Source organism: Ostrinia nubilalis, chromosome 16, assembly GCF_963855985.1.
Source record: "Ostrinia nubilalis chromosome 16, ilOstNubi1.1, whole genome shotgun sequence".
Taxonomy (NCBI): domain Eukaryota; kingdom Metazoa; phylum Arthropoda; class Insecta; order Lepidoptera; family Crambidae; genus Ostrinia; species Ostrinia nubilalis.
Window position 1 is genome coordinate 10,982,088 of NC_087103.1, and position 21,900 is coordinate 11,003,987.

Consider the following 21,900-nt stretch of genomic DNA (forward strand, 5'->3'; position numbering starts at 1 on the left):
AGGATCCCACTGCATTAAGTAAAGATAAACCCTCAATCGTTCCATGATTATACTTCTCAGAGTATCAATTTTAAATTTCCAATAAAAATCTTTCGAAATAACTCTACGACATCGTAATAATTTAAACTTAACTCTAGCACAGTGATTACACAAAACTAATACGAACAACTTTAGAATAAAATGCATACATCATTAATAATCACATAGTAGGTACCTCAATGCAAAAAAGTTTTGTTCCTTTAAAAACAATCAATTATGCATTAAAAATCACATTTATATCAGCAGTAACATAAGAAGCACCCTTTAAATATCATCACTTAACAATAAAAGCGTCTACGTCTTATATAAAAATAATAAATGCTCAATAAAATAAAAACATACGGCGAAACACTTCATTAATCAACACATACTCACGAATAAATATTGTGTACGGTTACTCTAACTACACAGGAAGGGCTGGCAAACAAACGACCGAGAAGCGAAGCGTGCAGCGGTCAGCGCGGGAATAAGGAACGAGCCTCCCTGTGCTCACTAGCTCGCTCGCTCGCAGCGCGAGGCGAGCTAGCCGTAACCCAGGGTGACGCGGCGTGCTCATACATATTACATACAGTCAGCAAACAAGCGATAAATACTACGCTAGGTGCTCGGGACAGGGTGAACGAATTGCGGGAAACACTAAAACGAAGCGATATAAAAACAACAAATCAAACGGATAAAGTGCATCACGTCAAAATAGGAAAACGTACCTACGATTTTTTATTCTTTTTAATATTTTTTTTCATGTCTAAAAATGCAATCTATGTTAGAGATTACAAAGGGGGAGTCCTGGAACGCTCCCACGGCCGCGCGGCCGTCCGAGTGCTCCAGTGCTCGAGTCGAGTGTCGATTTCCAGCTGACATGAATTACGCACTTTCAGCAAAGAAAAATATGTCAAAACACTACTAACATTTTCGACTTGCGACTAGTGAAATCAACTCTACTTGACCATTTATCGATTAGTTGTTTTTTTTATTCGTTATAAAACCTCGATTAGTTCGTCCACGAATGCACTATGTTTTAGTATTATACCCCTATCTATCTTCGACACCTTGTTATCGGTTACACACCAAAGTAAACTTTCGCGTTTTCATATAGCCTGTATATGAGAAGGAAAGTTCCGAACGCTTTATGAGTACGATTGCCAATAGTTGTATACCGTGTCCTGTGTCAATCTATGTTGCGATACTAAACACATTTTTTTGATTGCTATTAGTTACCGCATTTATTTTAAACTGAATACATATTTCGTCATTGAAATAATACAAGTCGGCAATTACGAAGTCTACTTGTTTTAAGGTATAAACGTAATGGCGATCGTACCAGTTTAAAATCGATATCAAAGTGTATTATTACACATTGTTTTTCAATAATTCCTACGAAATTTACCTTAAGTTTAGCCAATTCTATAAATTAAATTTTTAAATTTTGAATTTCATTATTCGATTACAGGTATCTCACGAAGAGTACTAATTGTTTTACGATGTGATATGTGTCGATCGATCAATAAATGAGACGTGACGGTTTTGAGTGTGTCGTTGCGGTTTACCGAGTGGTAGAAACCATTTTCGTTTGAGGAAATTAAGAAAACGTTTTGACGGGTTATTGTCGACTTGCCACAAAGAGGGTTAGTCACATAAAAAAGAACGTGTAAATACGTCACACTATCGGTAACCAATGGTTACAGCTTTATATTTATGACGAATTTACATTCAATGAATAGATTTTACGAGTGACATATCGATTTTGTGGCGAATCGACGATAACCCAATTCGATCACGTTACCAAACGTGTTGCATTACTTTCCTTCTCATTTCCACTGTAAACTCGTCACGCCCGAGAATGTTCATGAGATGTCGTGTTGTGTTCGCCTGCTGATTGGACAATGGTATCTAGAGTTGACATACTGTGAAGTGCCACCGCGCGGTGCCTGGCCTCTACTCTTCTAAGCCAGCGTCCTCACTGATTGTTTCACCCGCTCTTTCTTGGGAAATGTTTTGACCTGAAACACCATTTATACATTTAACATGGGAAAGAGATAATTTATCCTAAGTAGATGAAGTGAGAGACCTATGTGAGAACCTTGAGCGATACCTGTCACCTTAATATTACTATTGTAATAGAGTATAAGAGGCGCAAAAGAATAAAATTATTAAAGGCCAAAATTGGCTGTTATTATTTTCTCTAAACTTTGGTTGGAGGCTTTACATAGATTTGCGTCATTGTATTTGACACTTACCCTTTTTCGCTGATGAAAGTATGCACTTCTTGCAGCTTATGAAGAAAAAGGAGACACATTGGAATTTGGTGTGGAAGGCATGAGGTCCATCGTCTTGCACACCCAGCCCGCTATGTCTACTTTCTCTGCGTCCGCTTTGCGAATCCAATCGTGGCTCTGAAAATTTTAAAATGAAAAATTACGTAAGGTCAATCACAATGGATTTTCAAAACATGCAGTAAGCCTGTTAAGTGTGGTCAGAGGCATTATGGTTACAAAAATCTGCAAATTGAAAATGTAACCACTAGATACAGTAACAAGGTAGCATATCCACTGAAGAAATTGATCATGGTGGGTACTGTAGTAAGTAGTAATAAAGGTAGAAATAATTTGGTTTAACAAGCAGTAGAGAAGGTAGAAAGATGGCAAGATTTTAATTAGTATTGGATATAAGTAATTATTGAACAAAAAAGAACTACACTAGTACACATTCTAATTCTGTGTAATAATTATCTTCATAATGTTCCGAACTTGACACATAGTAATTTAACCCATTATAGACTGAGTTTTCTTAAAGTGTCAGATTTTTGTTTTTTTGAAATATGTTCATAATTATGGTCTACATAATGCTATACAAGCATTAAAAAAATGATCCGACCTGTAATCTAGAAAAAAAATGCTGGTACCATATGGTACCGCTAGCCTCTTACCGTGTCAGTCTGTTAAAACATAACTTTATCATGGGCTTTATAAAAATAGGGTTAATTATATATTTTATTATTATTATTATATGTATTAATATACAAGCAAATAACAGAAGTGATATTAAATGTAAAAAACTGTATATTGGGTAAGGAATATTCATTTTTATCTTTGAATATTCAAAAATTTGGAATGGAGCTTGGCATTGCACACTGCTCTTAGCTCCATGTAACATTTCCTATACTCTATATTGTTCGAGAGTTGCAATTATCTCAAGTTCGTTCTATAAATATCTGCTTCGTTTTGGGACCTTCATCGTCCTCCAAAACTGCCAATGTTTCGTATAAGTTACATCTAAAATAAATAAAAACCCATGGTTTTGTAAAGTATAGGAAACTATTTTACTTTATCTTCCTGCATACCTTATATACCATTGAATATATCACATACTTCCCAATAAATACAGTAAAAACTAAAAATCATAAAATAATTAAAAAGACACGGTAAGCGGCTAGCGGTACCGTACGGTACCAGTAATTTTGACATACAATATTTCCCATTATTATTATTTATCGACGTAATTTTACACCATTTCACAATAAGAGCACTTATGGAGAATACAAGATTGTAACAAAATCAGTATTTCACTATCACACAAAAAAAATATGATCACTTACTTGAATGGCGCGTCAATTTTTAAGAGAAAATTTTGATGCGCTCACTTCAATCATTAATTACACACAACTGAAAAGAATAACTGTAAATTTTTATTCCTAGAAGCATAGACCATATCTATTGGCTACGACTTGCATCAATCAGAGCACTGCATCTTTTCACGTGTTAATGTATAGAGCCAAATTAAAACACACATAAAAGTGGTACCATATGGGACCGCTAGTCTATAATGGGTTAATATTCCTACATACTGAAATTATGCAAACTCTGAGTCTTCCAAAAATAAATAAATAAAATCTAAGTCCAAATTTCTTTATTGGCATAGACTATTAAAAATAGTGCTTACAAATCCTCAAATATTAAAGAAAATCTACTCTTCACAGTTCACACTTACCATCAAAGTCTTCAAGTCGGCGCGCTCGTCAGGGTTCTTCTTGAGGCAGCGGTCGACGAAGTCCTTGAACTCGTCGGAGAATATCCCGGCTGGCAGCTTGGGCGGCGGCTCGTTCACGATGTAGTCTAGCAACTCGAAGATCGCCATAGGTCGCGGCGAGTTCGGCGCCTGCGAAACACGTCGATATTGAGCTAGCTAGCTATTACATAAACCAATAAGGTCGACTATTACATATCAATATAATACGTTTTGTGTACGCCTGTTGTTAAAGTTATGAAACTGTCTATATCGATGGACTATGAAGCCTGCTGCCGTATGTAAGCTACAACAGGCATATTCCAAGCGGAAAAATAACCCCCCTATGAATCTGCGCCTCTGTGGACAGTAGTACCAGAAGTAGTAGTAGTATCAGAATCAAAAATATTTTATTAAATTTGGTTAAAATGGCACTTATGAACAAAAATAATCTTTATTCTAGCCTTAAAACATAATTGCATAGTTTTCAATCTAAATTAAATATCGATATCTTCTTGCTTGTGTAAATAATAATTTATTCAATTGAAGCGGCGAAATAGACACACCACTAAAAGCCGTAGCACACTTATTAACCCGGAAAGGGATCGTAACCGTATCAACTCGAGGCGGTCATTATTCTTTGTATGAAACTCCATACTGCAACGCACACTTATCCGCACCGTAACGTATACGCCTCTCCTCGCGGTTGACAGCACGCCCTTGATCCTTTTCCGAGTTGATAAGTCTGCTATGACCTTAAACCTTCAACCTACCTGTCCAGGCGAGTGATCCTCGTTCTGCCCGCCGAATATGGCGGCGAGGGTCTTGGCGTCGGGCGGCGGGATGGGGTACATGCCGATGGCCATCTCCACCAGCGACAGGCCGAGCGACCAGATGTCCGACTGGACGGAGTAGTGCGTGCCCTGGAGGCGCTCCGGCTGGGTGACAAAATTATCTACTAAGGGCTGATTTTTCAATCGTCAGATAACTTTTAACCGAAGAATAAGTTTGACATATTGACAGTTTTAGTATGGGAAATATGTCAAAATGACAAGTTTATTCTTCAGAGAAAAGTTATCTGACGATTGAAAAATCAGCCCTAATAAAAATAAGTCGGGTTTTCCTTCCTGACGCTATAACTCCAGAACGCACGAACCGATTTCCACGGTTTTGCATTCGTTGGAGAGGTCTCGGGCTCCGTAAGGTTTATAGCAAAGAAAATTCAGGAAAAATTTAAAGGGGATAAAACGGGATATACGCGTACGAAGACGCGGGCGGCCGCTAGTTAACAATAAGTAAAAGAGGACGTTTAAACAATAGCTATCTCCACCAGCGACAGCCCGAGCGACCAGATGTCCGACTGGACGGAGTAGTGCGTGCCTTGAAGGCGCTCCGGCTGGGTGACAAAATTATCTACTAATAAAAATAAGTCGGGTTTTCCTCCCTGACGCTATAACTCCAGAACGCACGAACCGATTTCCACGGTTTTGCATTCGTTGGAAAGGTCTCGGGCTCCGTGAGGTTTATAGCAAAGAAAATTCGGGAAGTGGTAAAACAGGATCCACGCGTACGAAGTCGCGGGCGGCCGCTAGTCTACTAATAAAAATAAGTCGGGTTTTCCTTCCTGACGCTATAACTCCAGAACGCACGAACCGATTTCCACGGTTTTGCATTCGTTGGAGAGGTCTCGGGCTCCGTGAGGTTTATAGCAAAGAAAATTTAGGAAAAATTTAAAGGGGATAAAACGGGATCCACGCGTACGAAGTCGCGGGCGGCCGCTAGTTAACAATAAGTAAAAGAGGACGTTTAAACAATAGCTATCTCCACCAGCGACAGCCGAGCGACCAGATGTCCGACTGGACGGAGTAGTGCGTGCCTTGGAGGCGCTCCGGCTGGGTGACAAAATTATCCCAACTAATATTATAAATGCGAAAGTAACTCTGTCTGTCTGTCTGTCTGTCTGTCTGTCTGTCTGTTACGCTTTCCCGCTTAAACCTCGCAACCGATTTTGATGAAATTTGGCATAGAGATAGTTTGAGTCCCGGGAAAGAACATAGGATAGTTTTTATCCCGGTTTTTGAAACAGGGACGCGCGCGATAAAGTTTTTCTGTGACAGACAAAATTCCACGCGGGCGAAGCCGCGGGCGGAAAGCTAGTCTACTAATAAAAATAAGTCGGGTTTTCCTTCCTGACGCTATAACTCCAGAACGCACGAACCGATTTCCACGGTTTTGCATTCGTTGGAGAGGTCTCGGGCTCCGTGAGGTTTATAGCAAAGAAAATTCGGAAAAAGGGGGTAAAACAGGATCCACGCGTACGAAGTCGCGGGCGGCCGCTAGTTAACAATTTTTTTTTTTTTTTTTTTTTAATTTATTTAAGGCAACATACAGTCATGTACAATCAATAGTACTATAGTAAAGATGAATATGATTAAAGACCAAATTAGTGCCTATTTATAGCTATTACAATATTGGTTACAAATGAGCCACTCTTAGGACTAAAATTTTTAACAACAAGCCAAAACCTAGTGCACAGACAACGGCATATCGAGCCAACCACTATGGAATCTTATGTAGTTGTAATAGTTACTTTTTGCAACTGAAATATATGTAGATATAGGTCCGACATGCCGTCAGTCGGAAACAAAATAAAATAAAACAGAAAAATAAATGAGGAACACAAAGATAGTGACAGATTGGAAAGCTATTCACTAGCCAAACTATTAAAAAGGACGGATTTGAGCTTTGATAATGTTACATTAAACAAATCAATTTCTGTGAAGTTTTTATTGTAAACGTTAGTGGAACGATACACGAATGAGTTACGAGTATAATTTTTACGATATCGCGGGGTAACGAAAAGTGGTTTACTACGCGAGGAGCGCACTGGCAGACGAACTCGGGACACAAATGACAACTTACTCAGTAGCATCGGGGAGTCGACTAAATTATTTAAAATTTTGTAAAGTAATACAATATCGAACATTTTTCGCCTGTTGCAAAGAGATAGCAATTTGTTATTTTTTAATGAATCTGTGTACGACTGATTTAGAATGTTTCGGCGATAATTTAAAGATTTCATAAAAATTTTTTGGACTCTTTCTATTCTACTAATGTGTGCTTCATAACAGGGGCTCCACACAGTGCTACAAAAATCAAGGAAAGATCTGACAAAAGAGAAATATAGAATTTTGAGAGTTTCGGGGCGTTTGAAGGGTTTACTTATTCGTAGTATGAAACCTAGATTTCTGAAAGCTGAAGCTAGTATGTGATCAATATGTGGGATGAACGATAAGGTCGAATCCATAATTATGCCCAAGTCTCTGATCGTGGTAACTCTTTTTAGAGTCTTCTGATTTATATGGTAGCTGTAAGAGATATAATTTTTTTTACGAGTATATGATATTGTACAGCATTTATCACTGTTAAGGAACAGATGGTTGGACTCACAGTATGCTTGTAGCCGAAGTAAATCTTCTTGGAGTTTGTGGCAATCACTAATTGATCTAATGATTCGGTACAGCTTAGTGTCATCAGCATACAATAAATGGTGACTATTTTTCAGGATATTGCCAATGTCATTTATGTAAACTGAAAACAGCAAGGGCCCAATATGGGAACCCTGGGGCACACCAGAAGGCACTGGAAGAAATCGTGAGGAATAACCCTTTACGAAGACTGCTTGACTTCTATTACTTATGTAGGATTGAATCCATCTAAGGAGGTTGCCATGCACACCGGCTCTAGCAAGCTTCATTATAAGCAAATCGTGGTTTATTTTATCAAATGCTTTGGAAAAGTCGGTGTACACGGCATCCACCTGTATGTTTTCATCCATGGCACACGACAGAAAGTCATTAAAAGTTACCATGTTAGTGTCAACGCTACGGCATTTAAAGAAACCGTGTTGTTCCTGAGAAATGTAGTTACGAAACGAGCACGACATTTGAGCAGTTACTATCTTTTCTAAAAGTTTTCCGAAGATACAAAGTTTTGATATTGGTCTGTATTCTTCTATACATTCACGTCTTTTATTTTTTGGGATGGGAGAAACTAAAGACTCTTTCCATAAACTGGGAAATATCCCAGTTTGGATAGAGAAATGAAATAAGAATGTGATGGGGGTAGCGAGTTCTTTGGCACATACAGAAATGAGAAAAGGATGGATTCCATCAGGACCTGCACCTTTGTGAACATTTACGTGTTTTAATTCTTTAAAAACATTATCGTGATAAATATTGATTGAATTTATGTCCACGACTGAATTGCCTGAATCACAGATAGTATGATCAGAGTTCTGATCCGAGTTCTGATGGGTGGAAGGAATGAAAACCGAGTGGAAATAATCATTAAAAGCCTCACATATCTCAATACCGGTGGTAAGATTTTTACCCTTGTATATCATAGTTTCGGGAATGCAACTAGAATCTGTTTTGGATTTTACAAAAGACCAAAATAACTTTGGATGGACTTTAATATTATCCTCAGAGAGTTCAATAAATTTTTTATAACATTCTGCTTCCATCTTCTTAAACCTCTTGCGAAGAAGAGAGAAGGTCTGGTAGTCTCGCAAGTTCTTATTAAGTTTCCATTTCTTATGATATCTAAGCTTTTCCTTTTCTATTTTTAAGAGGCAAGTAGTAAACCACGGCGGTCGTTTATTTTGATTACAAATATTTTGAGTAAAAGAGGACGTTTAAACAATAGCTATCTCCACCAGCGACAGCCCGAGCGACCAGATGTCCGACTGGACGGAGTAGTGCGTGCCTTCGAGGCGCTCCGGCTGGGTGACAAAATTATTGACAATAACTAAAGCCTGGTCCGTGAAATTATGTTGCTGTCGCGACTGTGCGACAGGCGCCCGCAGTGAGTGTGCGAGCGCGACAGCAACATAATTACGCGCGAGCGATAAGGATGGGTAGCTTGGGGTCATTGGACAAAATTCTACGTTCTCACGGACCAGGCTTTATAAGAAAGAGGTCATTTATACAATGGCTATCTCCACCAGCGAGAAGCCGCGCTCCGGCTGTACGACAAATTGCAAATTAAAATAATAAATTAATATCCTTGGATGCGGGAAATGGAGGACCGGTCATTTTGAAAAAAACTTGAGGGAGGTCTTTGTCTAGCAGTGAATGTCATTGGCTAAACAAACGGATATCCTTAACACACAAATTATGTGAAATTTATACTTATCAGTTTGTTTTATTATGATTAACCACTATTTAAACAAATTATCCTTCTCCAATATGTGACTCATCTACGCCTGGGCGGTAGTAATCTAGTTGCTGATGACAATAAGTGGTGCACCATTATAAATGCCATTAACCAATTAGATTTAAGTGAATGATAAAGACAATGGACATTTATCCATCCTAAAACTGCACACAACTCAAAAGTTGAGTCACAATATGCATTGTGCAAGCAAAATAGTAGATTTTTTACTTTAATCCCTTTTCTGTCTTCAATCATTCTGTTCGTTCGTTTCAGCCGAAAGACTGCTGGACAAAGGCCTCCCCCAAGGATTTCCACGAAGACCGATCCTGCGCCGCTCGCATCCAGGCACCTCCCGCGACCTTCACCAAATCGTCGGTCCACCTAGTGGGAGGCCTGCCCACGCTACGTCTTCGGGCTCGTGGTCGCCACTCAAGAACTTTCCTGCCCCAGCGACCATCAGCTGTACGAGCTATGTGCCCCGCCCACTGCCAATTTATTTTAGCGATTCTGCAGGCTATGTCAGTCACTCTGGTGCTCCTACGAATCATTCTGTACTCACCGACATATAACTCCGGGTGCCCACAAATGAGTTGGCCATGGAGTCAATGAGCTGGCCAGAGACACCAAAGTCACAGATCTTGATCTCGCCATTGCTGTTCACAAGGATGTTGGACGGCTTCACGTCGCGGTGCATGATGGCGTGCTTGTCGCGCAGATAGCTTAGACCTTTCAGCACAGCTGAAGTTATAGTACCTGTAAAATATTTCAAACATTTTTAATTAAAATTCAATACAAAATGTGAGTGAGAATATTTTTATTCGCAGAGTTATTGCCTAAGGGCTATCAAGGTCAGACAGGATTACGTTAAATAAGGATTTTGATACAAACCTAGAATTGACTCAGGTATCCTGCCAGCTTTCTTCAGGATAAGATCAAGGGAACCACCATCCATGTACTCCATGCAAATGGATATTTCTCCATCACTATAAAATGCCCCATAGAAACCTACAATGTGGGCGAAATTGCACTCATGGAGGACTTTCAGCTCTCTGATGATTTGCTTCTTTATGGCTGGCTTGACTTCTAGATGGATAAGTTTTCGTGCCATGATGAGGCCTGTGGACTTGTGACGGACTTTCATAACCACTCCTCCATTGCCTTGACCTAAAAATAATAGCATATTGTACATGAAAATGCATGCTTAACTACTACAGTTTAATAATAAGATGCTGTAACAAAGAGCTCAAATAATGTCTGAAATAACAGTAAACTAGCAATAGCACAATAAATTAGATAAACTTTTGTGAAGCCTCAATGTAACCTTGTTGGTGAATAAATAAATAAATAAATCAATAAATACTTACCTAGTTCACCAAGTTTCTCAAAATCATCATCACTGAGCTCTCCGATCTTCTCTTTCTGACAAAGGAACACCTCAATTCTGCGCCTCTGAGTGTCATCCATCTCAATTTGCTCCAGGCGTTCAGTGAGAGCCTCTATGCTGGTTTTGGACTTCCCGGCTAGGCCTTGTCGCCTTGAAATCAAACAAATGGTAAATGCTATACCAATCTCATTAAAGTCGCAAAGCTTCTATGAATTAATCTTATATCACAGCAACAGTCTATTTGTAACCCACTTAAAATACACAATAAGGAATAAAAGCAGGAATTAAACATAATTACATGGTTAATTAGTGTTAATATGTATAAAAAAAAGTGCCACATGATGTAAACCAGAGGTCTATAAAGTGTATCTTAACTGTAACAAGCAACTTTCCAGGTACCAAAATCACTGAATAATAAACATGAGAAAATGAATACAGCTTAGGTCAAAGAGTGATTCATAGGATACTGTTGTCATCCCTATCAAAATATTATTTGGCTATTATGTCTAAATGTACTTACTCCGTTGCTGTAGCGGACTTCAGCTGGGGAGTCATGTTTGATGGGGTGACCGCCGGTGCGGTGTCTATAGACCCTGGTGGTAGGGTGAGGTTGAGTTTGTTTTTCGACATTTTACTCATCTTGGGATCACTTTCAACATTTATTATAAATCACTGCACCACTGCTACGTAACAAAAGTATGTTCTTTGCTCTTTTTCTTAGTAGTTATACAATCGATTAAAATACTCATTCGCAAAACAACCACAGAAATTAATTCTCCGAACAATGATTGTCGTCCATGGTATTTTTGTCAAACGAGCAGAAAAACAGCTGTCAAAAATGTTCGACTTGTCGAGCTTAGCCACTAGGGATGCGCAATTTAAAGTGTGTTGATTCAATTGAACATTCAATTGATTGAGCGTTGATAAGAAAGAAAGAAAGAAAGAAAAAATATTTATTTGGTACTAAATGATACACATTGACATTAAAATATTGGAAATTTACAAATTTACATACTGGATTTTGTAGATATTAATATCTTTGAGTTTTTCTTTTTGATTCGTTTTTTTACTATACTTTGCTGCAAATGTTCTGTTCTAAAATATAATCAAAATCTCCCGCTAAGGCCTTTAGACTTAAGAGGCCTAAAAATTACTAAGACTCATTAAAAAAAAAATTTTTTATGAAATAACCAGTTTAATGTTACATCACATAAAATACAACAGAAAATAGTCTTAAAACACTAACCGGTATTTACATGTTCACTATTATTAACATTAAAATATTATTTTCTCATGAATACAAAATCTATCACTACTATGTATTACAATATGAAATATTATTTAGCAGTACGCATTTATTTTTATCTTGTCGCAGTGAAAATTAGGAATATAAATTAGTTTTTAAAAATATGTGCATTATTACAAACTGCACGAAATTGATATTATTTAACCATAGTCTGAAAAAAAAATTAATAACTATAAAATCAACCTATAATATTTTGATTTTAAAACGGTAGTGCAATCATAGACATTGCAATCAAACCAATGATAATAATCTTGAAGTACCTATGAAATTAAATAAATTAGGTTGATTTTAATTTAGTCAAAAAGGAATTAATACCAGGTTGATTTTTCTTTACTTCCGGAGTATTCTTTTTCAGATCACTCTTAGGTTTGCTTTCCTTATTTTCTGGTTTAGGTTTCTTTTTTTTCTCACTTTTAGGGCTTTGTTTCTCTCCTTCATTTACTACTTTCTTCTTTTTTACTTTCTTTCTCTCAGATTCTTCTGGTTCATTTGATGGTTGGAAGAAAGGTGTTGGGTCACCCATAATCATAGATAATTTTCCGAAGTAGTTCCATATAGCGTCAACGCATTTCTCTGGTTTCCCGCCATCGCTTGTTTCCCACAGCAGGCCATACAAACGTGGTTTTATCTTTTCGGTTGGTTTCTTCATTTCGGATTCAAATTCATCTTCTAAGTGCTTCAGCCTCGCTTTTTGTGTTTCAGGTGACAGAGATAAAACATCGTCATCGTCCATTGTTGCTTCCTATAGACAAAACAAAAATGAAAAATTACAAAAACATCCAGATGTAAAATGCAAAATCAATATAGCTTTTTTATTGAAAAAAAAATGTTCTAGATAAAAATATTTATAGATAATTATTAAAATCTATTTTTTTCGCTGGTAAATGACACTCAAAGCGTTATTGGCAATCAGCTCCTGCCCTTGTCGCTGTCAGCCTCGTAACCTAGTAATAAGACTGTACGAGGCGCTACAGACCTCGTCGCTGAGGTACCCGTGCGGCACGAACACGTCGTTGTCGACCTCGTACTCGTCGGCGTCGTGCTCGTCGTCGCTGCCGGCCGCGCTGCCGTCCACGCTCTCGCCATCTGGCTCCTCCTCCCACTCCTCGTCGCTGTCAGCCTCGTAACCTAGTAGTAACACTGTACGAGGCGCTACAGACCTCGTCGCTGAGGTACCCGTGCGGCACGAACACGTCGTTGTCGACCTCGTACTCGTCGGCGTCGTGCTCGTCGTCGCTGCCGGCCGCGCTGCCGTCCACGCTCTCGCCATCTGGCTCCTCCTCCCACTCCTCGTCGCTGTCAGCCTCGTAACCTAGTAGTAACACTGTACGAGGCGCTACAGACCTCGTCGCTGAGGTACCCGTGCGGCACGAACACGTCGTTGTCGACCTCGTACTCGTCGGCGTCGTGCTCGTCGTCGCTGCCGGCCGCGCTGCCGTCCACGCTCTCGCCATCTGGCTCCTCCTCCCACTCTTCGTCGCTGTCCACCTCGTAATCTAGTTTCTGGAATATGGAAAAGAGGACCTCAACTATATTATCTTAAGCACCATCGAAATATAAACATCTGTTGAAGGGAGTGCCAATTCCACCATGAAAAAAGTGTGAAACTAATAAAAATGAAATAAATACCTGATCTTGACCAAATGGTCTCCTTGGCTTAACAGATGCACTCTTCTTTCTCCAGGTACCCCAGTAGGGAGGCCGTTTATTTTCTTCAAAGCTAAGGAGTTTCGGTTTCAACTTTTCACGCACTGTTGGCTCACAAGTTATTATTTCACCCTCTCCATCTAATGGAGGTAACTCATCCTCTGAAAAATAAGAATAAATATTTATTTTACCTATAAGATAATCAGACTTGTAATACATAAATAGAATGCAAATGAAGGAGCTTACCAACTATCATAACATCATCATCATCTTTATCAGATATGGGCCATGTCTTCCCACTAGACAAAGGTTTGTGTCCTTCCTTCAAACTGTTCAGATACAAAACATTATCTGACTTCTGTTCCTCCATCAAGTTGTCTAAAGTCTGCTTCTTTTCATCACTTAAATTTGCCCTTGTAGCAGGTGCAAGCTTCATATCGCTTTTTACGGCGAAACTAGATAAAACACTGCTTTTGCTAACAGGACCCAAAGACGGCTGATCTTTCTCTGACTTCTGCTTTGGAACAAAGAAGTTAACGAATGCTTCAGCAGCCTTTTTCTTTTTCAACTCTTGTTCCTGCTTTTCTAGCTCCAAAGCCTCTTGTTTTTTACGTTTCTCTTCATCTCTTGCTTCCTTCTCTTTCTTTCTTTGCTCTTCCTTCTCTTCTCGTTCTTTTTTCTTTTGCTCTTCTTTTTCCTCTCTAAGTTCTGAAAAATTTATATTTTACAATTTAAAAGTGGAACTAATTGCTTGGGAATGGGAGTTCACAAGAAAAATGGAAAATGTTTTCCTAAAACATCTTCAAAATCATAAAAACAGACAAAAGAACACTAGTTGGTTGCACTGTTCAGTCAGTGTAGAATAATGAATCTAAGCTTTAACTTACTTTTTTCTTGCTCTTTCTGTCGGTCCTTTTCTTCCTTTTCCTTTCGCCTCAGTTCTTCTTTTTCCTCCTTCTCCCGGCGCTTGGCTTCCTCTTTTTCTTCTCTTTCTTTCTTCTTTTGCTCCTCTTTCTCTTGTCTCTGTTTTGCTCGTTCTTCTTTCTCCTGTTGTCTTTTCTTTTCCCTCTCTAATTTTTCTTTTTCCTTTTCTTCTCTCTTCTTTGCTGACTCCAACTTCTTTGCAAGCTGAAAATTGTAAACAATAAACTTTGTTCCACTAAGGTATTTTTTAAATATGCATGGCAGATTAAAAAGATGATGATGGTTAATTTCTTAAAAATGATCAGTTGGATTTTGCTTTCTGAATGCAGCAAGCATTGAAGCAAGTTTAAATTCCATTAACTTACATTTATTTAGATAGTATTTACTGAAATAGTAGTTCACAACAGTCACAACAGTTCCCATGGATAGAATAAATAAATAGTTGAATTAATTGAATTTTTTAAATTGAATTGACAATAGTTGCATTATTTGTTTTTTTTTTACAAAAGTTGACAAAAAAAAAGTGTGTAAAAGCAGAAACTTACTTGTTTGGGTGTAAGATTAGCAGACGGAATTGAACTGTTCAGTGACTCATCTAAACTAGTTGTCACAGATGAGCTTCTGTTATGTTTGGGAGTTGAAGGGTTTGAGGAAGAAGACTCATCAAGTTTGGAACTGGACTGGTCCAATTTCTTTTCATTTTCTTCTGTTTTTGCTTTGTTCCTTGCACTTCTTTTAGGAGTGACTGCGCTTGGTTGGACTTCTTCTACCTCAGGTGAACTTTCTTTAGCCTCAACACTTTTAGAGGGTTCAATATCTCCATTACTTTGCTCTGAAGGTGAAATATTTTCTTCATCTTTTGATTTTTCATTATTTTCTTCAATCAATTCAGTTTTTTCTTCCTGATTAGCACATTCTTCTTTTCCATTATTTTCTGAATCAACAAGTGGTTCTTTGTTTTCAACTAATTTGTCGCATGAGTTAGAATCTTCCAAAACTACAATTTCAGATTTACTATTTTCAGGTTCACTATTACCTGAAGACTTTGTGACTCTTTTATTCAATGATCTGGTTTTTCTTGCCACTTTTTTATTAGGTGTGGATTTTCTAGGTTTCGGAGTTGCCTTTACCTCTGCAACGTTACTTGATTTGGTCGAACTATCTTCACTTTGTTTATTTTCATCTTCGGGTGCAGATAAATCAACATCCATCTTCTCAACTTCATCTTTATTGCTTTCAGGGTGCTCTTTTGTATTCACTGTCTCTGTAGTGCCATTTGGTATACTTTTAGCAGACTTTTTGGATGTTTTCTTCTTCTTGGCTCTCTGAAGCTTTTTCTTCCATGCCGTATCTACTAATTTCACAAAGGGATTCAGAGGCTTCTCCTCGTTAGATGTTTTATCGGTGTCAACACATTCATCATCACTAATAACAACTGCTTGTTCTGCCAAATCATTCTCTTTGCTTAACTTCCCGATTTTTGGGGCCGTTTCAGCATCAGCAGATGAAAGCTTTCTTTTTCTTGTTTGCGGAGTGGTAGGCGAAGTTGATACCTCACTAATGAGTTTAAATGGAAGACGAGCTTGCTTCAGTACTTTTTTTGAAGGTGTCACCTCGGTATTCTCTGTAGATTTGCTTGTTTTCATGATTGTTTGAATGAAACAAACAATCTACGCTGATAATATACTCTAACAGCATCAAACACCGATAAAATTCATATAAAGTTGCAAATTATTTAGGCTAAATTATTAACGAAAAACAAAATTTCTCACAAAACCACAACACGATGAACTTTTGACAGCTAACTGAAAACGCGGGAGTTTTTGACATACATAAACGTTCAGAAATCTATGAGAGCGGAAGGATATCAAGCGACTAAACTTTCGCGCGGCGCTTATCGCGCTATGGTGTACCAGAATCTCATGGCAAATAAAAATATTGGAAGTGTGTTTTTCATATGGCAATTGTCTATGGTTTAATTGTCATCTGTCAAAGAAAATTATGAAATCTGTCAGTCGCTGCAAAAATTTTGTAATCTCTTCTTGACTATTTCTTATTTTTGTGAAAAAGTCGAAAAATCTCAAGCAAGTCACATTGTTTTCAATGTGAATTGAAAAATAAGGCATAATTCAAACTCAATCTTTGATTCTAAAGCGCGTCGTCGAGTTGACAGTAAGTTGGACTGAAATGTTTTGATACATTTAGTTTATTACCCAACTGCGTCAGAAAGAGGGTTATGTATTTATATTATAATTACATAATAGCTGCTTTATCGGGGTTTTCAGGTATATCTCACAAATTGGTGCAGAAGAATGGTCAAAATGTTGTGACCATGTAAAGAAAATTGAAAAAGATTTCATCATGCAAGATTGAATAATGGAGAAGTTTCCAATTTTTTCCTTTTAAATAAACTTGAAATAAATATAAGTAAAACTAATAATAACTGTGAAAGAATCATGAAAATATCTCTACAAATAAATAAGTTACAGGGCCCTAAAGTTGCGAATAACTATTCCACGCCATTTTGATCGGTGTATTCACAACAGTCATTCGAAGTACAAACAGTAAATCAACCCTGATCCAGTGCTGTTGACAGATCTATTTTTTTTAATCTAGCAGTTTTTAATTTTTCAGCTAGGGTCACTCAAGATTCTTTTTCAGTAAAATTTTGTAACCTTTTTTTAAATTATCCCAAACCTGGCCATATACAAAAAGAACGGCACCGTGTATGTTTCAGTTCCACGCGAAAATATGTAGGTAATTTAAATAATTAATTTCCCAGACATTTCTTGATCGATTTAAAAAAAAACTTCACCGTCTTTTTAGTTTTGGTATATATTTAAATCTCATTCAGAAATAATTATAGTGTTTTTAACATCAGTAAACTTCTCCATTGAAATGCTGGAAGAGCAATTTATTTACAATACCTCTTTATCTTGATCATCTATTGAAGAACAAGAAATGCAAGTGGAGTTCTTAGAATCGTTTTCTAGTTCTCAATGAAGTGATAAGTTAAAAGTATGATGCATAATAAAATTAGTTACTTAAAGTAATATACGATTTATTTATTTTTCAAGACATTTTCCAATGTTAAAAACCCGATGTATAACAACATTCTTCATACACATACCTACCTAAAATGTATATTCGTACTTCATGTTCATTAATATTAAAGTCATAAAAGTAAAAAATTAAACAGTATCAAGATCGTTTATTCCAATTTCCCCAGTATTGCTCTCAACAAAGTTTATTTTCCCTATTTGCCATGACATTCTGGTACACCTATAGTAGATAATTTAAAATGATAATTTCACTTAATAAATAATTATTTATTTCTTACATTATTTATGCATACATTTGTAATAAAAAATCCGCTCACAGACGGATAGATATCCATTTTTTAATGCTAAAAAAATACAATAAAAACCAGAAACAGCTATACTAGCGTCATCTATTAACGTTCCATTCTACGTAATGAGGTTACTGTGATGTGTGCAGCATGAATTTTGTTAAAATTTTGGGGTAAGTAATAATTTTCTTTAAATTATAATCATGTTTTGTCCCTATTTTAATGCTTATTATCTATGTAAATACTTCTTACATATCAATGAAGTGGCTGTGGAATTGCTTATTTTAAAATGTCAACAAACAATCAAATTGACTACATACTTACTTACCTACTTCAATTCGACTTCAATTTCTGTAAGTCATCTCTTGGCTCAAACAAACGTAGGAATTTAAATTAATTTAACACAATCAGAGGAAAACCAAATGTCTAGATCGAAATGGGATTACAGGGATGTATCTGTATTATTACAAGCCATTCGCAACTTTTTGTTAGGGAGGAAACACACTCTCCACCCCCGCTTTCCTTGGAAGGTGGCTGCAAGAAGTATACCTCCTCCTGACATACCTCGAGGCCCTGAGTATAAGTACTCCAACCAATACTACCATCAAAGGAACCCCTTTGAATCTGTGAAACCTCCGGTAGTTGCTCCTGTGGGCCTGGGGAGTAAACAAGGGAAAATGAAGGCGGAAAGTGTTAGTAAGATTTCGGCTAATACTTAGATAGTTATGAACGAATGATAGTCGAAAAAGCAATCCAACATCTATAATGTCGTCCACAAACTTACAGGAAATTTTGAAATTACTTATCCGTTAAAAAAAATACGCCGTTTGACGCGGTCGGTTACTATTTAAGCAATACTTAGGGTACCACAGCCTAATTTTTAATATCATAGCTTCGTCCTACTCTTCTGCAGACAAATCCACCCACCAGCAACGACGGCCACCCACGGTGGTTCATAGGTTTTTAATTTTATGGTTATTTAAATATAACTATAGTATGTACTTTTGCATTCTTTAATGAAACCTCAGGTGCCCATATCCGGTCTTCCGACGCCCGGCGCTACTTGGTGGTGGGATGGCCACAGCTACTACGAGTGCACGCCGCCGCCGCCGCCGGACACGCGGCCGCCCTGCCCGCCGGCGACCACGGGGCCGGCGCCGCCTCCTTGCTGCATCCAGCCGGTGGCATGCGAGCCCCCACCTGAGCCCCCTTGCCCCTTGTCGCCTGATAAGCTACCGAAGCACTGAAGAGTGTGCACAGAGTAATAAAGATTTTTGGGTAACACAGGATTTCAATTCACCCACCTATCCCCGCAACGTAATCCGAAGTTACGAATACTTCTTCCCTTCTGGGAGTCTGGGAGCCAGTGTGCGGCAGTAACAGTCTGCTTTTTCGATCGACTGGGCTTAGTTAATTCAGAACCTCACTGATTTATTTGATCTTATTTATATCAGCTATTTTACTCTGTTGGATTTGAACTCCCTAATCTGCCCTGGCCCCTATCACATTGCGTGAGTTACTATCTCCGAACTGAAGATAGTGGTGGTATAGTAGTAGGTGGAGGATCACATTGGGTAAAATGATAAAATCCTCCTACTCGTCTACTAAATAGGTATTTTTTACCTTCAAAAGATAGTAACTTAGTAATCATTTAGATTAATATTGCCACTTATTTGCACTTAAGTGTAAAGCGAACTGTCACGCTCACGTTGGAAGTCATGACCCTCGCTGGCTCATTGTGTTTTGGGTGAGCATTCTGGGCGTTAATGTCATTAGCATTTCTGTGTTAATGAGATACATTCCTATTGATCATGTAAGATGGTAGGTAGCTATGTCACCATAACCAGTGCCGTATTATCCATAAGGCACTTTAGGCCAGTGCCTAGGGGCCCACTATGGCCAGGGGCCCACTATGACCAGGGGCCCAGCACTCCCCTGGTCATAGGGGTGGTAGGGGTAGGGGTGGGGTGGTGGTCATAGGTCACGCCGCAGCGTGCCCTATCCCCGCACGATAGGGCACGCTGCGGCGTGCGTTCTCGCTGGTACTCCTCCTTGGGAGCTAGAAACTGGGGTCTTGTCTGTCATCTGTCACTGGATGGCAGACCAGAAGGCGCGTGGAAGGCGCCCGGCCCCGGAGCGGTGCGGCGCCGTTATGAAGACATGACTCGCGCGCATTTTGGCCGCCGCACTCTGGACACCATTGGTCCTGTTCTGGACAAATGGTTGGAACGACCGCACGGGTTCCTCACGTTCCGTCTGGCGCAGGTGCTGACCGGGCATGGCTGCTTCGGTTCGTACCTGCATATAGAACCGGGTGAGAGGAATCCCCGTGTGCCACAAATGCGCGGCGCGGCGGATGACACGATGCAGCACACCCTCGCGGGCTGCACAGGCTGCCCGGCTGGGAGGAGCAGCGCCGTGTCCTCACTGCAGTCGTGGGCCGGGATCTTTCGCTTCCAAGCCTGGTCAACGCAATGCTGGGAAACGAAGGATGCTGGAAGGCGGTCGCCTCCTTTTGCGAAGAGGTCATCCTTCAGAAGGATCCTCTCGCCTCATCGCTCCGCAGGCGGAAAAGGGGGCGGGAGAAGGCGGTTGTACGACCGTTCTACTCTGCCCCCAGGTGGCAGCCAGCAGGCCGGGGGTGCGGGGGTACCCTTGTCACCTTCGTCTGACGGGAACGGCTTGGCGTTTCGGGCATTCCCGTCGGACCCCCACAAGGGGGGTGTGTAGGGTCCGCCGTGTAGGCGAGCTGTCGCTGCAGCGTGGTGTCGCGGAAGTCTAAGGCTACGGCCGGATACTCACGACACCCCCACTCGGGCTACGACGGAACGCCGGGGAGGTTTTAGTGGGTATACCCCGTCCTTTTCACTTTTTAGGGCGCCGGGAGTCCCACACACCACCCTGTCCCCCGGCAGTGGTGAAAGTGCGCAAAGCATTTCCTCCGCGACAAAAAAGGGGGGGCCCGAAACGAGCTGTGCCTAGGGGCCCCGAGATGGCTAATCCGGCCCTGACCATAACCATAACGCACGCCCTAGATAGGTACTTATATCAAACGTAAGGAAATAGTTAAATAGTGATCCCACTCGATTATTTCTAAACTATATAAGATATCGAAAAACTGGTTACTGATCCTGAAAGTGCTTCACGAGCTCTTTCAAACGGTACCAACAATAGGTTACAGAATAAATTGAAACTATCCGATCACTAATCGTTTCCACCCTGTACTTATATTTGTGGCAAGTTGTGGCTACCATTGCTGATTACTAGGTACTAACTATGTCCTTGCGTTATGAGGAACCATGCCACCGTTTTAGTGGGCGTACCCCAGTACACCTAGACGCAAACAATTTTTTTTTTTTTTTTTTTTTTTTTTTCAAATTAGGCTGGTCAGAAATCGATCTTAGGACCCATTTTATATGTATAGGTAGGTACTTAATTTAAGTAGGTATTAGAGCAACTTCAAAACCAACTATATGGGTGTAGGTACGAATATGTAGGCACCAAAAACCTAGAAGCAAAAGCTTCATCACTTTACCAATACAGAGTCGTCATTATTTACGTTTTACGATATATTGAACACTAGGCTGGGAGTGCCGGTTATAAGGTGGGTGTAAAGCATGTTTATAGGTTGATTGATTTCCCAGAGGCTTTTAATTTTAATTAAAGAGCTGGCGGCGGCCATGTTTGCAGGTCAACCGCCAGCACCGCAAATTATATGTGAAAATAATGTTGATCTGAATCTGTAGGGAATAATACAAACAAGTAGGACTTGAAATAAAATGACCTAGTTACACTTTTATTTCAAGTCCTACTTGAAATAAAAGTCGACAACGTCAACAGTTACAGTTCAACACTAATTAACTAGATAATGCGAGTGTGTGGAAGAGATAATTTAAATTTTGATTAAAAAAAATACGGCCACTTTCTAAGCTCATAAATAAATAAATTTAAATATCCCTGGACATTTTACACTACGCTTCTAGTCCCAAACTAATCAAAGCTTGTACGATGGGTAAGAATAAGAATAGTTAA

The 21,900-nt window shown here is 39.2% G+C and overlaps 2 protein-coding genes across 2 annotated transcripts; both read right to left on the reverse strand.

Annotated features, from left to right (window-relative positions):
* Positions 1–562: 562 nt before the first annotated feature.
* LOC135079383 (dual specificity mitogen-activated protein kinase kinase dSOR1) lies at positions 563–11,465 on the reverse strand. Its single transcript, XM_063974039.1, has 8 exons — positions 11,163–11,465; positions 10,623–10,792; positions 10,147–10,422; positions 9,818–10,011; positions 4,815–4,979; positions 4,027–4,194; positions 2,277–2,432; positions 563–2,039 (listed from the first exon to the last, which is right to left on the reverse strand). Exons 1-7 carry the CDS (start codon positions 11,279–11,281, stop codon positions 2,313–2,315), a joined length of 1,212 nt encoding a protein of 403 aa, XP_063830109.1. The 5' UTR covers positions 11,282–11,465; the 3' UTR covers positions 563–2,039; positions 2,277–2,312.
* A 381-nt stretch (positions 11,466–11,846) lies between these two features.
* On the reverse strand, positions 11,847–16,335 carry LOC135079545 (chromatin assembly factor 1 subunit A-like). Its single transcript, XM_063974197.1, has 7 exons — positions 15,065–16,335; positions 14,483–14,723; positions 13,842–14,303; positions 13,578–13,756; positions 13,286–13,451; positions 12,925–13,244; positions 11,847–12,690 (listed from the first exon to the last, which is right to left on the reverse strand). The coding sequence occupies exons 1-7, from the start codon at positions 16,163–16,165 to the stop codon at positions 12,226–12,228; spliced, it is 2,934 nt and encodes a 977-aa protein (XP_063830267.1). The 5' UTR covers positions 16,166–16,335; the 3' UTR covers positions 11,847–12,225.
* Between the last annotated feature and the right edge of the window lie 5,565 nt (positions 16,336–21,900).

Excerpts from the sequence above, each read along its gene's own strand:
- LOC135079545 (XM_063974197.1), bottom strand. The coding sequence starts at position 16,165 with ATGAAAACAAGCAAATCTACAGAGAATACCGAGGTGACACCTTCAAAA. Across the intron at positions 14,304-14,482 it reads ACAGAAAGAGCAAGAAAAAA|AACTTAGAGAGGAAAAAGAA; the intron begins GTAAGTTAAAGC and ends TAAATTTTTCAG. Across the intron at positions 13,245-13,285 it reads CCTCAGCGACGAGGTCTGTA|CGACGAGGAGTGGGAGGAGG; the intron begins GCGCCTCGTACA and ends CGAGGCTGACAG.
- LOC135079383 (XM_063974039.1), bottom strand. The coding sequence starts at position 11,281 with ATGAGTAAAATGTCGAAAAACAAACTCAACCTCACCCTACCACCAGGG. Across the intron at positions 10,423-10,622 it reads TGAGAAACTTGGTGAACTAG|GTCAAGGCAATGGAGGAGTG; the intron begins GTAAGTATTTAT and ends TATTATTTTTAG. Across the intron at positions 10,012-10,146 it reads GATACCTGAGTCAATTCTAG|GTACTATAACTTCAGCTGTG; the intron begins GTTTGTATCAAA and ends AATATTTTACAG.